We start from the raw sequence: 16,502 nt of genomic DNA on the forward strand, positions 1-16,502 counted from the left end.
GGCCGGGCGCCCCCGCCTCTGAGCGCACTCTGTGCGGCCGCGGCCTTCCAGGCGCGCTTCCGCGCTTTCCCTTCCCCTCCCGCGACCTGTGTCCCGCTTCCGCCGCCCGGTGTCGTGGGGAGGGAGGCGCAGGCCCGGAACAGCTAGAAGGCATGTTTCCCCCTCCTTCCCAAGTGGATGTCCCAGAGGAGTTCCCTGCGGAGTCCCGTTACCTGGCAGGTGACATCAGCGTGACTGTGTGGCTCTTGCACGCTCATGGCGCAGGGATGGGGGTGCGGGAGGCCGCGGGCTTAGTTTGTGGGGTTTTCAGCTCAAGAAGGAGCAAGCCAGCCCTGACCGGTTTGGCTCAGTGGATAGAGCATCGGCCTGTGGACTCAAGGGTCCCGGGTTCGATCCCAGTCAAGGGCATGGACCGTGGTTGCGGGCACATCCCTAGTGGGGAGTGTGCAGGAGGCGGCTGATCGATGTTTCTCTCTCATCAGTGTTTCTAACTCTATCCCTCTCCCTTCCTCTCTGTACAAAATCAATAAAATATATTAAAAAAAAAAAAAAGAACACCCAACAGCAGACCAGAGGAGCGCAAGAATCAAGTCAAAGATTCGAAACATGAAGACGCAAAAAACACCCAACTGGAAAAGCAAAACGAAAAAAGAACCCGAAAATACGAAGATAGTGTAAGGAGCCTCTGGGACAGCTTCAAGCCTACCAACATCAGAATTATAGGGGTGCCAGAAGATGAGAGAGAGCAAGATATTGAAAACCTATTTGAAGAAATAATGACAGAAAACTTCCCCCACCTGGTGAAAGAAATAGACTTCCAGGTCCAGGAAGCGCAGAGAACCCTAAACAAAAGGAATCCAAAGAGGACCACACCAAGACACATCATAATTAAAATGCCAAGAGCAAAAAACAAAGAAAGAATCTTAAAAGCAGCAAGAGAAAGAAACCCAGTTACCTACAAGGGAATACCCATATGACTGTCAGCTGATTTCTCAACAGAAACGTTGCAGGCCAGAAGGGAGTGGCAAGAAATATTCAAAGTGATGAATGCCAAGAACCTACAACCAAGATTACTTTATCCAGCAAAGCTATCATTCAGAACTGAAGGTCAGATAAAGAGCTTCACAGATAAGGAAAAGCTAAAGGAGTTCATCACCACCAAACCAGGATTATATGAAATGCTGAAAGGTATCCTTTAAGAAGAGGAAGAGGAAGAAAAAGGTAAAGATACAAATTATGAACAACAAACATGCATCTATCAACAAGTGAATCTAAGAATCAAGTGAATAAATAATCTGGTGATCATAATAGAATCAGGGAGATAGAAAGGTAATGGACTGACTATTCTTGGGGGGGAAAGGGGTGTGGGAGATGCGGGAAGAGACTGGACAAAAATCGTGCACCTATGGATGAGGGCAGTGGGTGGGGAGTGAGGGCGGAGGGTGGGGCGGGAACTGGGAGGAGGGGAGTTATGGGGGGAAAAAAGAGGAACAAATGTAATAATCTGAACAATAAAGATTTAATTAAAAAAAAAAAAAGAATGAGCAAGCCTGTCCCCTGCAGAGACCGATCATTGGAGCTTCCCAGTTTCCATCCTTCTGTCTTTCTAATAGCCAGGTCCAAATCTGGTTCCCCAGAGAGTATGGCAAATTATTCTTCCTACTGACAAGGACAGTCTGAACGTAAAAGAGAGAGAGGAAAAAATAAATGGGATTTGATCTTAACAGGTGCTGATGGGATGAGCCCACCCCATTCCATCCCAATGTTAAGCCAGCCACAGCTATGTTGATAGTAAGGGTTCTTTGCCTGGGATTGTGGGACGTGGAGTTGGTGTTTTTGGTTTTGGCTCTCACTGGCCTATTTGGCACTGCAGCCTTTCTGTTCGCCTGTCTCTGGGTGCTTTCTCCCCGCGGGACTCAGTTCAGCAAACATGTGAGTTCCAGCTACGTGCCAGGTACAGTGCTGGGCATGACGGAGGTAAAGGAGCAACTCACGATCCACCAGGGATGGAAATTTTGTTTTTAAGCGACCCAGAGCGATCACTTCTTTTAGAAGTCTAATCAACTGAGCAGTTTTATAAAGTGGGTCTCCGAAAGGGGCAGGTGGTGGTGGTGGGGATCCTTGGATATCTTCTTAGGCGTCCACCAGTTTTTATTTTAAAGATTAAATACAAGAGAATAAATGTGACTGTGATTTGGCGAGTACTGTGCTATTGGCGCCTGTGCCTCCAGTTGCACCTCCAGTGCGCAGACGCCGTTTCCCTGATTGTTGGCCCAAGCGGCTGAGAAAAGAACGGAGATGGAATAACAACGATTGAATGTTAACATGAGTCAGGCATAATTATTAACACTTTACATGTATTAATGCATGTAATCATCATGAGCTAGGAATTATTTCAAAACTACAAAATTGTAAGAGGCAGCATGGGAAGGAGGTTAACTATGAATCTTATCTCAGTCATTGGCTGGTCATGTGGCCTCGGGCAAGGTACTGATTTTGAGCTTCAGGTTCTCCAACCTGTGAAAAATGGTACTCACCGCACAACATTATTGTGAGGATGAAATGAGTTAGTATGTGTAAAGGATTTAAAATACTATTTGTATTGGGAGTTATTATGGTAATATGGTAATCTGCACTTTCTAGACAAGAAAACCAGGAACTGAGAAATTTAGATAACTTGCCCCATGTCACATAGGTAATAAGTACCCAAACAGAAATATCATGTGGCCCGTAGTCCTAGAAATATGTTGGACTTGAAAACAAACTAAATAGAAAATGAAACCAGCACCATAACAGACCATACCACATTCACTTTGAGAGATAATTTAATTTAAGCAAAATACTATAATCTGTCAAGTTAATTTTAAATGTTACTGATTTTATAGTTTTAAATGCATTTAATTTACAAAATAATTTTTTGGTTCACAGTTGAATAAAGATCATAAGTAAAATTTTTATTTGTACTCATTAAAAGCATTTTTAAAGGAGATAGGTGTTTTTAATTTTTTCCCCTTCACTACGTTTCTCAACTTTGAGAAGCACTAGATTAGTCAGTACTAGCACTTGGAACTCACAGTACATTTTTAGCCAAGTGTGACCTGTCATCTTGGTCATTGTGAAATAAACTCCGCATAGTTTTGATGTCTTCCTTCTGTCAGTCACTGCCTCTAGAAGTTAAGCAGACTGTAAGTGGGACAGAGGCAGAGAATACCCTGCAGTGCCTCTGGACACTTTTAGAACAACTTCTTCTGAGTGAATTCACATGCTAGGTGTTCGCAGACTGTTAAAATGCCTGGAAGTTCCAGATGAAATGAGAAGCTGTTTCCTACATACCCATTTAAATCATAGTTAGTGACAGCATCCATTTTGCGACATTTAAGAAGAGAAAATTAAAATCACTGAAGAGCACTGAACTGCTTATAACTTGTAGATGGACCTATTCTTCTAACTTCTGATATTCTTTTCCTTAAGCACTGAGGAAGCACTATTTTTTCATGACTTGTGTAAAAGTAGCTATGAAACAAGCTGGATAATAAGGTTTATTCTACCAGTTTTATTGAGGTATGATAAATGCTGCACATTTAAAGTGTACACATTTTAAAATCAGTTTTTGACTTAAGTACACATCCATGAACCCATCATTACAGTCCAGATAATGAACAGTTCCATCACCCCACTAGGTTCTTTAAGCCTTTTTATAATCTCACTTCCTCTACCACTGTCTCCAGGCAACCACTGATAGGTTTCTGTCTCTACTGATTAAATTTTTCTATTCTAGAATTTTATATAAGTGGAACCATACAGTAAATTATTCCCTTTTTTTTATGACTTTTTTCACTTAACATGATTTTGAAGTTCATCTATGCTGTACCAATAGTCTGTTTCTTATTTTCTTTTATTTTCATTGTATGGATATACTGCTATTTGCTTATCTGTTCACTTTGGTGGACATTTCAGTTCCCAGTTTTGGACTATTAAAGGAAGATCCTGCACTAAGTTCCTGTGTAGTGAATAATATTATTTCTAGTATCTTTATGGTTTAGAAAGATTCAGGTCTTCTAATAATCATAGTTTAGAGTCCAAAGAAAACATTAACAAATATATAGTTACCATTAACTCAATGACTGAACAGGTTATGAAACCTCTGTGGGTTTTATTGTCTTCATTTATTAAAAAAATAGCTCTTTAGATATTTTGATTTTTAGGCAGTGATTCATAATCCCAATTAAAGGCCATTTAGTTACAAAGCCTAAAAATAGATACTAGTATGAGAACTTTTAGAAAAGGCACACTTCAATAAATTTACTGTTTCAAAAATATATGTTATAATTAGAAGTCTTTACTTTTAAAATACATTTATAGCTATATATCTATAATTAAATCTAAATGCATGTATTATTTTTAAAATTTAGACACTTTAAATATTTTATACATGATTTTACTTACATAAACACATGATAGCAACTAATAAGACAAATAGTATTTCAACTACCTAACTTGAATCGTAGATTCCTTAAAACATCTCTTTTGGGGATTCCACTAAATGACTGAATACCATGCATACCCAAATCTCATGGTCATCTGATGGATTACTAGAAACAGAAAAGTTCAAAAATTTTTTTTGTTTCTCCTTTTTTTTTTTTACTACATATGCTTATCTTCATTAAGAGATTAATGGTTCCAATCTAGATATTAGAAATGTCACAGTGAATTATATTGTGCTGCTCTGCATATAAGATAACAAGAGCATCTAGATCAAGCATGTCAAACTCAAAGGCTAACACGGGCCAGATGAACGAGGCATGCAACCCGTGGGCCGCGAGTTTGACATGCTTGATCTAGATGATAGGCACTGAGGATGTATCTGGGCCAGGCATTAGGACAAGACTTTAATCCTCCTCTGAACCCTACGGGATGGCTACTATCTACTTCACAGATGAGGAAATTGAGGGCTTCACGGACTTGTTCAATTTCACAGTAGTCCTGTGGTATGGTAGAAAAGAGGGCAATAACAGTGAAAACATCTTTATTAGCTCCATCTCTTCTCTGCTAAAATGCTGGTCTGTCAGATAAGTTGATCATCTTGCCCTAATGAGGCCGGTTGGGTTGTGTTTTCTTCTTTGGTTGAGCAACTTGAAAAATTTCTCAAAAGGAAAACAAATCATTAAATATTACTTTCATCAATTATAAGTCTGTTAATTTTTGTCTCCATCGAAGATAATTGTTGGCTCATTTCATATCTCCCTTATAGTGATGTTCCTCCCCATCTTAAGAGTTCGTTAAATCAGATTTAATATATTTCTTTCCCAGAGTAAAGCAATTCATCTTTTAAACTTAATTGCAAAATACTGTTTGAGGATCTACTGTGGACAGTAAGGAATGAAAAAAGTAAAAATCATTCTGCCTGAGCCCTGGGTTTCACATTTCTGTGCTATTCTAGACTATCACTAGTTTCCTACTAATGCCATTAAATTAGGAACACCAAATTAGAAATCATCAAGTTTTTCCTCTTTGAATATTTTGCACATCTATTTTCCATGATATGTTTTTATTCTCTATACTAGAGGCCCGATGCACGAAATTCGTGCAAGGGGCTCAGGCCCTCGCTGCCACGGCTTCATCCAGATGGTTGTCTGGAAGGATGTCTGGTCTAATTAGCATATTATGTCTTTATTATTATAGAAGCCAAAACCATTTCAGAAAAAAAATTCTCATCCTGGTCCCTGCATTTCAGAAGGCTCACTGGTATGCAGTGGTGTGTGTGCGTGCCTCACATTTTATTGGTTATTTTTAATCACTCCCTAACAGGACAGATTTAACTTAGATTGTTGGCCGTTGAGCTAAACAGTTTATAAAATCATTGGTCTGTTCTCTAATGTGAGCCAAATGTTTACAACTGTAATCTGTATCCTCCCCTAATACCTGGCAGGCCTTGACATGCTCACAATTCCTATAGTATTCTTCCTTTACTGCAGAATCATCTCCTGATCAGATGGAAAATAACCTGTTATTCCTTGGAGGCCAGTGGGATTCAGCTGGAGCATCTTCCTCAAGTAACACTGGGGTGTGGGAGTTTTTATTATTTTAATTCCACTCTACAAATATTTGTGAAAAAGGCTCTGATAGGAAGTCACATGGATGGATAGGTTCCATGTGCTTACATGCTGGGAGGTTTTCCCCTCTCATTTTGTGGCCCTGCAGATGGGGTATGGGGTCAGACAATGCACTATTGACAAAATAGCTGCTGTCACAATCCAGGGACTTGGAGATGATTCACTTGACATTTCGCCAGCAGATCTATTTCTCTTCTCAGTCAAGGAGACATTTCTCCATCTATTCCATGTTGGTGAACAGCAACCATATGACTTGCCGTAGAAACAGGCCAGGGAGAGAGAAGCATGCTTATCTTTATTCTGTAGTCCATCTTTCACTGGAAGACTAGCAGAATTTAGCACATTCTTGAACTGTAATTCCAAAGTTAAAGAGAAAAAATAACTCTTAGTGGGTGCTGTTCCTATTTTATGTCCTTTTGGAAGAGAGGCTTATCTCATCCTTTCTCCCTGAGAACATTCAGTTTCATTGTTCTCTTCCCAGTCAAACCAGAATTGTTTTGGCAGAATATGTGGCTGACTCTCATTTATGATGATGATAATAGCAACATTCTCTCCTGCAGCTACGTGCTTCTATCATATGCCTCACAGAAGACTGGAAAAACCTGACAGTTGTGGCCTAATTACACCTGGTTTTCAAATGTACAGAGGACTGACCTTCAGGATTACATCAGAGGACTTTCAGTATGAGGGCACTTTTATATAGTACCAGCCTTTAAAGATATGTTTACCTAAGCCTTTCCAAACCAAGAGTTCTATTATAAGCATGCCATCAGTTCGCAGGGCCTATGGTGACCAAGTACATAAATAGTGATTATATGTTTAACTCCAATTATTACATTGACTGGTATTTAAATGATGGGTTGAACTAGATGCACTTTAAGATTTGTTTCAGTATTAAGAATCTTATGCTTTGTGGTTATTGTATTACTGCCAAAAGGAAAATGTGGCTGATTTAATGTACTTTAAGATCAGTGGAAATAAAAATAAGATGGGGCTATTTTAGTTTCTATAAATTTTTTATTCTGGATAATTACTTTGTGGAATAAATAGTGTGTGATTGATACTTTATTTCCTTAACAACCTAACCTGACTAATCTTAATTTTACAGATAAGCCTTTAATTTATTTCTTCGATGTTAGATTTTTTTCTATTCTAGTGATAAGTAACCTTTCATTTATTTATTTATTTATTTATTTACTTATTTATTTAATAGGTACTGTCCAAGAAGCTGGAACATTATTAGCCAACAAGAATGTTCGTGTCAACTGTTTGGATGAGGTAAAATTTTTAATGAAGTGTCTTATTACCTGTGAGAATGGACAATATATAAAATCTAATAAGAATTGTTTTTCTAGAAATTGTTCTCAAGTTATGCTTATATCTAAACCAAATGTAAGCACACAGGCCACAGAAAACAAATAAGCATGTAAAAACATGTTTAATTATATTAGTAATCAAATAATTGCAAATTAAACCAAAATTATATCATTTCTTGTGAAATGTGGGAAACAGTGGACTTTTATATGCTAATGAATCCTATATAATACAAGCCTAATATGCAAATTGACTGAATGGCAGAATTACTGGTTGTCAGGGGGCAGAGCTGGCGAGTAGGCAACACCAGGCCAGCCAAGGCGGGTGCCAGTGGGCAGAGGGAGGGGACAGTGACTGGGGGGCGGTGGTGGAGGGGCAATCAGGGAGGGGTGGGGCTGGCTGCTCACTGGCTGGTGCTGTCTCCCCATTGCCCTGCCGGTCACCTCCTGCAAAGGGAGGCCACCGGCGGTGGTGGCGGTGGCGGCAGGGAGATGGGGGGCGGGCCCGGCCGCTCGCCCACCCGCTGGCGCCAGCCCCAATTGCCCATGGGTCGCCTCCCTTAGAGAGATGCCAGACTTCAGCTTAGGTCCGAGGGGAGCAGACCTAAGCTGTCAGGCAGACATTCCCCAAAGGCTCCTGGTCTGCAAAAGGGTGCAGGCCAGGCTGAGGGACCGCCCTGAGTACATGAATTTACATACACCGGGCCTCTAGTTAGATATAAATTGGCATCACATTCTGGAGAAAATTTTAGAGTTTGTGTGATTTTTAAATGTGTGTACCTTTGATTCAGCAACTCTACTTCTAGGGAAAGGTAACTAAACCTACACTGAGCTTTCTAGAACACTTGCTGTCCAAAATAACTCTGAGATGATGATAAGGTCTATTCTGAGCTGTCCAATATCTGCCAATATCTGTGTGTGGTTATTCTGTTATACAGCACAGTTCTAGTGCAAGAAAGTTAACTCAGCGGTTTCTCATGCAGAAGGGAAGGGGTTTTGTTAACCCTTTACCTGCACATGTCTAGCAAACTTAATATCACAAAATAAAGTTTAAAGCAAACAAATATTTAATAGGTCAAAAGTCTTTCTTATATATTACATTAATAATCCACCAAGAACATACCAGTCTTAAGCCTTCACTTACGAACTTTAAAGCTTTAATGTTCATAAAAAAAGAAAATTGAAAGGAGAAACTTGTAAGACCACAATAGCACCTTTCAGAAACCAACAGATGAAGTAGGAAAAAAGTAATTCAGAGACAGAAACAGAAAATGTGAATAACCTAATTATCAGTCTGTGTCCTATGTATAAGACAGAAAAAATAGAACATTTTCTTTTTACATGGAGCATTACTAATTAGTCTATGTATTATACTATTTTTAAAGGAAATTTTAGCTAATTTCAGACAAATTCACCAAATGCAATAGAATACATTGAAAATGAACAAAAATATGATCAGATAATAAAACATATAACCTGAAATTTTTTAAAAAAATCTAATTCTTGGGTAGAAGAAGAAATAGAAGTAGAAATTTCCTACTATTTAGAACTGAAAACACTACACCTATCAAAAAATTTGATATGGGAAAAAATACATTGTGTTATGACACAAACGGGTTCAGAGATTGCATAGCAAATGGCATGATTGGAATAGCTCACTGCCTCTTTGGAAAGATGTTCTCTCATTGGTTGACTCTGAAAACCAGTCATTGCTAAGAAGACAGCTGGTAAACAAGAAACACCAAAGAGAAAAACAAAATGAAAGAAATAAAACATTTTTGTTTTTTTAATGAGAAGAAAGGGAATATCTGGAAGCAGGGAACAAATAGATGAATGGTCTAATGTGATTAACAGAGATGACAGTTTAAAACACAAGCATACATAAAAAATGAGGTCAGTTTGTAATATAAGATCCAAAAGCTTTGCACATCTCCTTTGCTCATAAGCACATTATCACATTGTGTTGAAAGCTAAATTTTAAAAAAAATTTATTACTTTTTTTTAGATTATAGGGCAGTTCTGTAGTCTTGGAGTCATTCCCTCAGCCTGAGAACCTGTCACTGTAGGTTGAATTGCTGGGTGACTGAGTGCCCATCTGTACTGTGTCCTTTCTTCCCCACCAGGCTACACACCAGCTTCTGATGTACAGGTTATATCATCCTTTAGGGGTTACCACCCTAATGATCTCCTTCAAAAGGTAATGAGCATATAGTCCATTCCCACTCTCTTAAAGGTGCCTCTGTACATTGAGATTCCGATTACCCACACCCACCCAAACCACTCCCAACATTTAAATACCACATCCTTATAGACACACCCAACTAGGGGACTCTTAAAGTTGGAATCTTAACATTTTTCCATTACTACTCTCAAGAAACTTTGACTACTCCCATTCAGTTGCCTCTTGTACAGCCACCTGAAAGGTCCTACCTTCCCTTTAATTCTCACATCAACAGCCCTCTGAAAATATTGATGGCTGTGTTCAAAATAATAATCTGCAGTCATCAGGAACAATTCAAATTATGTTAGTGTGCTAAAATTTACAAAGGTAAGAGATTTTGTGTTTTAGAGAGGTTTCCATCCTAAACAACTTAGAAATTCCAGCACTTGTAGAATTTACAGAGTATTCTTGGTTACTGAGAAAATTAACTTACAGGAAACAGCTTGCTCATTTATCTACCAAATAGTATTAGGTACCCAGAACCCAGTATATGTGAGGTTGGTTGTTTTATTGGATATGCAAAAACATGCAGAAACTAATAGGGTAGTCTAGTTTAAATACTACCAACCATTTCTCTGTATTCATACAATATATACATGAACAAATCATGTATATGATCAAAATATAAATGTAGTTTAAGAGAGCATTGTTTTAAAAATGATACCACTATAAAGTACATTCCTGCATCTTGTTTTTCTCATACTTTATTCAATTTTTCCTTTGGTAGGCATTCTATTTGTTTTGAGGTTTTTTTCCTCATTATTATTATTTTTAGTGCATTTGTAACTGCTTGTTCATTTGTTTCCCCAGTAACTAAGAATGTGTGGTAGAGATGAGAGCCCTGGGTTCTGGTCCCTGCCCTGGCCATTTGAGTAGTTATGTGAGAATGAGCAAATCTTCTGAGTCTATTTGCTAATCTGTAAAAAAATAAAATAATAAAGTAATAAAACCATCTTTTTTCCTCAGCAGTTCGTGGAAGATCCAAGTGTGAAAGTAAATATAAAAATACTTTATAGATTGTAAAGATGATTTTATTAATACATGTTTGTTTTTAATATAATTGCAGGAATTGCTCATAGGTAACTTAAGACAAATAAGTAAAATTAATACATTTTTTCCTTTCTATTACAGAATGGAATGACTCCTTTAATGCATGCTGCATATAAAGGAAAACTTGATATGTGCAAATTACTTTTGCGACATGGAGCTGACGTAAATTGTCATCAACATGAACATGGATACACAGCCCTCATGTTTGCAGCACTTTCTGGTGAAGTTTTAGTATTTATTCTAATACTAGAGGCCCGGAGCACAAAATTCGTGCACGGGTATGGTCCCTAGGGCTGGCCTGTGATCAGGGCCATCTTCCCGAGCTGCTGACTCTTGATCCTGATCCCTGCTGCCACCCACCCCAGTTCCCTGTTCGTCAACGGGCGATGGGAACCTGCCAGCCTGGGAAAGTGACTGAGAGGTGGTCAGTGCTCCTCATAGTGACTGGTCAAGCAGTCGTTCTGATCGTTCTGCCATTAGGGTTAATTTGCATATTATCCTTTTATTATATAAGAATATTAGTATTGTTAGTTACCTACACAAATTTATTGTAAGTACATATCCTATCTAATAAAAGAGAAACATGATAATTAGCGTAAGACCGCTACCCTTCCCATTGGCTAATCGGGGCGATATGCAAATTAACTGCCAGCCAAGATGATGGCCGGCATCCAGGCAGCTTGAAACTAACATGAGGCTTGCTGGCTTCAGTGACGGAGGAAACCAACGTTCCCCGACTGCCTTGCCGGCCTCTGAGCCTGCAGTTTGAAACATTGTAACAAATTTAGAAGCTAAACAAAACCCCAGAAACCTGCTTTCAGCAAGTCGGGATCTCAGAGCTGGAGTTATACATTGTTTCGATTATAGAACCGAAACAGACCAGATACCTGCTTTCAGCAGCGGAGGCCTAAGAGCTGGAGCCTCAGAGCTAAAGCTGGCCCAGAATAAAAAAAAAGAAAGAAAGAAAGGAGCGGTTGGGAGCTTCCGTCACCCGCCAGCCTGAAAACAGCCCTTAGCCCCTCACCCAGACTGGCCAGGCACCCAAGTGGGGACCCCCACCCTGATCCAGGACACCCTTCAGGGCAAACAAGCCGGCCCCCACACGTGCACCAGGCCTCTATCCTATATAGTAAAAGGGTAATATGCCTCCCAGCACCGGGATAGCAGAGCCGCGAGGCCTCCTGGCACCGGGATCAACGTGACAGGGGGCAGCGCCCAAACCCCCTGATCGCCCTGTGGCTCTGTGTGTGACAGGGGGTGGGGCCACAACCTCCCTATCAGCCCTGCTCTGTTCGTGACAGGGGAAGGTGCCCCAACCCCCTGATCGGCCCTGCTCTGTGCCTGATAGGGGGGAGCTCCCCAACCCACTGATCGCCCTGCGGCTCTGTGTGTGACAGGGTGCGGCGCCCCAACCCTCCCCCCCCCCCCCACCACCACCACCACGACGGGCCCTGCTCTGTGTGTGACGGGGTAGAGCCATAACCTCCCCATCGGCCCTGCCCTGAGTGTGACAGGGTACGGCGCCCCAACCCCATGATCGGCCCTGCTCTGTGTGTAACAGGGGGCGGTGCCCCAACTCCCCTATCGGCCCTGCTCTGTGTGTGACAGGGGGAGCTCCCCAACCCCCTGATGGGCCCTGCTCTGTGCGTGACGGGGTGGCGCCGCAACCTCCCCATCGACCCTGCCTTGAGTGTGATGGGGCGGTGCCCCAACCCCCCAATCAGCCCTACCCTGAGCATAACTGAGGGTGGCATCGCAACCTCCCAATCTGCCCTGCTCTGTGCATGACAGGGGGCGGCACCCCAACTCCCCAATCGGCCCTCCTCTGAGCCCGACCAGGGGCTGCACCTAGGGATTGGGCCTGCCCTCTGCCACCCAGGAGCAGGCCTAAGCCAGCAGGTCGTTATCTCCTGAGGGGTCCCAGACTGCGAGAGGGCACAGGCCGGGCTGAGGGACCACCCCTTCCCCCCGAGTGCACAAATTTTTGTGCACCGGGCCTCTAGTATATATATACTTTTCAATGAAATGCATTTTTATTATAGTAATTTTAAGGTCGATTCTAAAAGGAAAATAATGGTGGGAATTGATTTTTTGAAAAATTGTATCTGAAAGGTACAGTTAATTTGTTGATTTCTTTTTAATTTAAATCAATCAGTTCTTTGTATTGATAACATACAGTGTGGGACAAAGTAGATTTGCAGTTGTGAATACAGGAAATAGAGTTTATTCTTGTATTGTTGTTAGTTATTGTACTACTTTTCATATGAACAGCGGTAGACCTACTTTTGCCCACCCCGTATACTCTGTATTTTGTGTAGCGTTGAAGAGCTGGATCAGTTATTCCTTTCAAGTTGGTTTTTTTGATGTTGTCTATCTTGTTCTCTTGAGAAAAGAGCTGCTCTGCTGGAGCTGTGTGTTTGCATCACTGGCATTTTTCTACTAAATAGGAGGATCTGTTTAGAAACTGACTTTGACTCATGTTGCTTATGATTTGCTAAAGAAAGACAGTTGGGAAATATTACCTAAAATTAAATGGAGTTATGTGAAATTGTTGCCATTTTTTAAGGAACTGAAGATGGACTATAATATTATATTTTAAAAGCAGTAATCTCTATTTTTATAATCCTAGAATTGAAAAGCATTTCTAAGCATGACATAAAATATAGAATTCAAAAGGACAACCACTTTGATTACATATAATTTTAAAATTTCTATATATAGGATATACCTTATATACAGTTAAAATACAAATGAGAAACTAAGGAAAATACTTATTATACATCTTAAAGGATCACATTATTATATATGAAAAGTTTTTATAAATCAATTAGAAATGGCAAATACTGCAGTAGAAAATGAAACAGAAAATTGAAAAGAATAAAGAAGTAAAACTGGCTAACAAACATAGGTTATTTTTCACCACATTGGCAGAGGTTAAGGAAGAGTGACAATGCCCAGCATTGGCATAGGAACTTCTTTGCACTGTTTTCGGGCGTGCACATCAGCCCAGCCTTGCTGGAAGGCAGCCTGAAAAAATGCATTTAAAATACGTGTAACCTTTGCTCCCACAGTATTTTTCCAGGAACTGTTCCTAAGGAAATTGTAGTTCAAACTGCAAAAATTAATGAAAAATGCTGTTCACTGAGTACAATTTATAATAGCTAAATATCTGTAATGATTCCATGAGTGGTAGAATGCAAATAGAATAAATGCAAATGATGGTTATCGAGAAAAAATTATAGAAAAGTATACCCCCAACTGTTAATAGTTGTCCCAGGGCCTGACGGTGTGAAGGATGAGGTGGGTTAGTAGATATTAAGTAAAGACTTTTATTCATCTATGTTTTTGTTTTTACTTTGTACTAAACATCATTAGGAAAAATAAATATATTTTGTTCGGTTAAAAAAAAAATGGTATGTCTACTCAATTTTTGTATTGCCTGATGTGTTTCTAGAAAACAAGTTTAATTTCTAATGGGTTCTTCTAGCATTTTACTCTTTACTATAGATGATTTATATTTTAGAAAAAGGTGAAAATATCCAAAAAAATGAAAATCTAAAAGATTGTGGCGAAAAGGTTACAGATAATTTGATAGGGAGTATTTGAATTGCACATTCCTTAATATTAACAAATATGTCCCCTTTAAAAACCCTAGGTAATAAAGACATCACGTGGGCAATGTTGGAAGCTGGTGCCGAGACAGATGTTGTCAACTCAGTAGGAAGGACAGCAGCTCAGATGGCAGCCTTTGTGGGTGAGTTATTTGATGGCAGTTTTACATGAGGTTACACCCCAAATTTTCTCCATGGAAAGAATACCACTTTGCTTCTCAAAGAACAAATACTGTCATGTTTATTTTTAAAAAAAATGTTTTTAGCCCACTAGATTTTGTCTAACTTAATTAAATACCCATGATACTTTGGAGAAAATGAACCAGCTCTGTTGAATGTCCACTTTGTAAGATACAGAGAATGGTGGAGTTATTTCAGTTGCAGTCAAATGCTTTGAATATTTTATTTCTCTAAAGGAAGTAGTTCAATGTATAAGATCATGAACTGTGAAGTCAACAGTGTTCAGTTTAAATTCTGGCTGTGTTACTCAGTTGCATGTTACTTAATGATTCTGACCTTCAATTTCCTCATTGTAATATGTTTACATGGTTATGGAAAGCATCAAATGAGACAATAGAGCTTTACAAGTAACTGAATAAATGCCATCATTACTGTTGTTAATAATAATTATAGCAATGTGATTCTTTTGTAGGAAGAAGCATTAATAATATAATATATAGCTGCTTCATTATCATCATCAACAACAAATATTTGTGTGTGGTCAATATTTCTTGATGTGTTAATCCTGTTACTGGAAATAATGTAGAGGGTTTAGAAGAGAGTGGGAGTGAATATTTGATCATTGGTAGTTTGGCCACACTAAATTGGCAGTTAGGAGAGTCCATTAATAGAAAAGCTATAAACATCTGACATAGGGAGTGCAGTAAGTGGCTTTGTGAGGACTAATAATTCATGAAACAAATACGTAATGTTCACAACCTATATACCCTGCATCACTCTAGGTGCTTTGATTACATTGGTGAACAAGACAGAGGCTGTTCATGTGTTCATGGCACTTGAGGCCAATAGTGGTGATGGGCATTGTGAAACAGCATACGCTAAGGGACCACTTAAGAGTTCCATAGAAACACATCAAAAAAAGGGATCTTCTATACTTATTCTAAGGGGTTTTGAGAGAAATAACATTTAAGGTAAGATAGAATGGAAATTAGTCAGATGTGGGATATCATATCTGTATATTTTGTTAAATTTTACTGTCAATTTATAAAACTAATAGTAGCTACCATTGATCAGGTTGGACAGTCATGGAGTCACTTTATGATAGCTCCGTGAGAACAAGTATTATTTTAATTCAATTTCAGAAGGATTGGAGAAAGGTATGACCTTGTTGTGCAAGCTTCAGAGAAATACTTATCTTCCCATAGCTATTGATTTTTTTATTGTCATTTTTTCTAAGTCTCCTGGGTTTTATAGCTATTCAGTTTTGTTTTATTTTCTATTTGAATTAGCTTCAGGCTTCAAAGTAACAAGCAATAATAATAATGATAATTGGCATGTATTGTTTTTTTAATGGAAATATTTTCAGCTTTTCACTTTTTATTATGATTTGCTTTTGGTTTTATCATTACATAATTCCACTCTGTCTTAAATTTTAGTTCTAATTTTTCTGATAATATAGCCATTTCTGATTTCTTTTTTGTTTTTAATATTTTGTCAATATCTCTTTGCCCATCCTTTTGTTTTCAATTTTTATTATTTCGTAACTAGTATTATACCTATATTATTTATAAACATACTAGAGGCCCGGTGCACGGATTCATGCACTGGTAGGGTCCCTCGGCCTGGCCAGCGGGGATCAGGCTGAAACTGACTCTCCGACATCCCTTGAGGGGTCCTGGATTGTGATAGGGCGCAGGCCAGGCTGAGGGACCCCACCAGTGCATGAATTGTGCACTGGGCCTCTAGTATGCATATAAGATCTTTGGTTAATCTCTTCCTAACTTCCCCCCTCCCCCCTTCTCTCTAAGATTCATCAGTCTGTTCCATGCTTCCATGCCTGTGGTTTCCACTCCTTCATTGAGCGTCTGCCCCCTGGTGGTCAGTGCTCATCATAGCTACCAATTGGATGGTCAAACAGTCAGCCAGTCACTTAGGCTTTTATATGTATAGATAGGTGGATTCTGTTTTATAACTCAAAAGATATTTTCTCTCTTTTAAAAGGTATTCATTTAGC

General features: G+C 39.4%; 1 protein-coding gene across 10 annotated transcripts in view; it reads left to right on the top strand.

Moving 5' to 3' along the window:
- ANKMY2 (ankyrin repeat and MYND domain containing 2) overlaps positions 1 to 16,502 on the top strand; it is a 34,693-nt gene that overhangs the window by 1,075 nt on the left and 17,116 nt on the right. For 3 of the 10 annotated variants that reach the window (XM_036327990.1, XM_036327991.1, XM_036327992.1), the window contains exons 2-5: positions 5,957 to 6,053; positions 7,327 to 7,391; positions 10,779 to 10,917; positions 14,353 to 14,451. In XM_036327990.1, the coding sequence (XP_036183883.1) occupies positions 5,957 to 6,053; positions 7,327 to 7,391; positions 10,779 to 10,917; positions 14,353 to 14,451 (400 nt within the window). Of the gene's footprint in view, positions 1 to 5,956; positions 6,065 to 6,673; positions 6,795 to 7,326; positions 7,392 to 9,549; positions 9,624 to 10,613; positions 10,641 to 10,778; positions 10,918 to 14,352; positions 14,452 to 16,502 lie in introns of all 10 variants that reach the window. The other 7 variants (XM_036327994.1, XM_036327995.1, XM_036328000.1 and 4 more) reach the window with 6 other exon arrangements.

The sequence above is a fragment of the Myotis myotis genome, unplaced genomic scaffold (assembly GCF_014108235.1).
Source record: "Myotis myotis isolate mMyoMyo1 unplaced genomic scaffold, mMyoMyo1.p scaffold_m19_p_11, whole genome shotgun sequence".
In the NCBI taxonomy this organism is placed as follows: Eukaryota; Metazoa; Chordata; class Mammalia; order Chiroptera; family Vespertilionidae; genus Myotis; species Myotis myotis.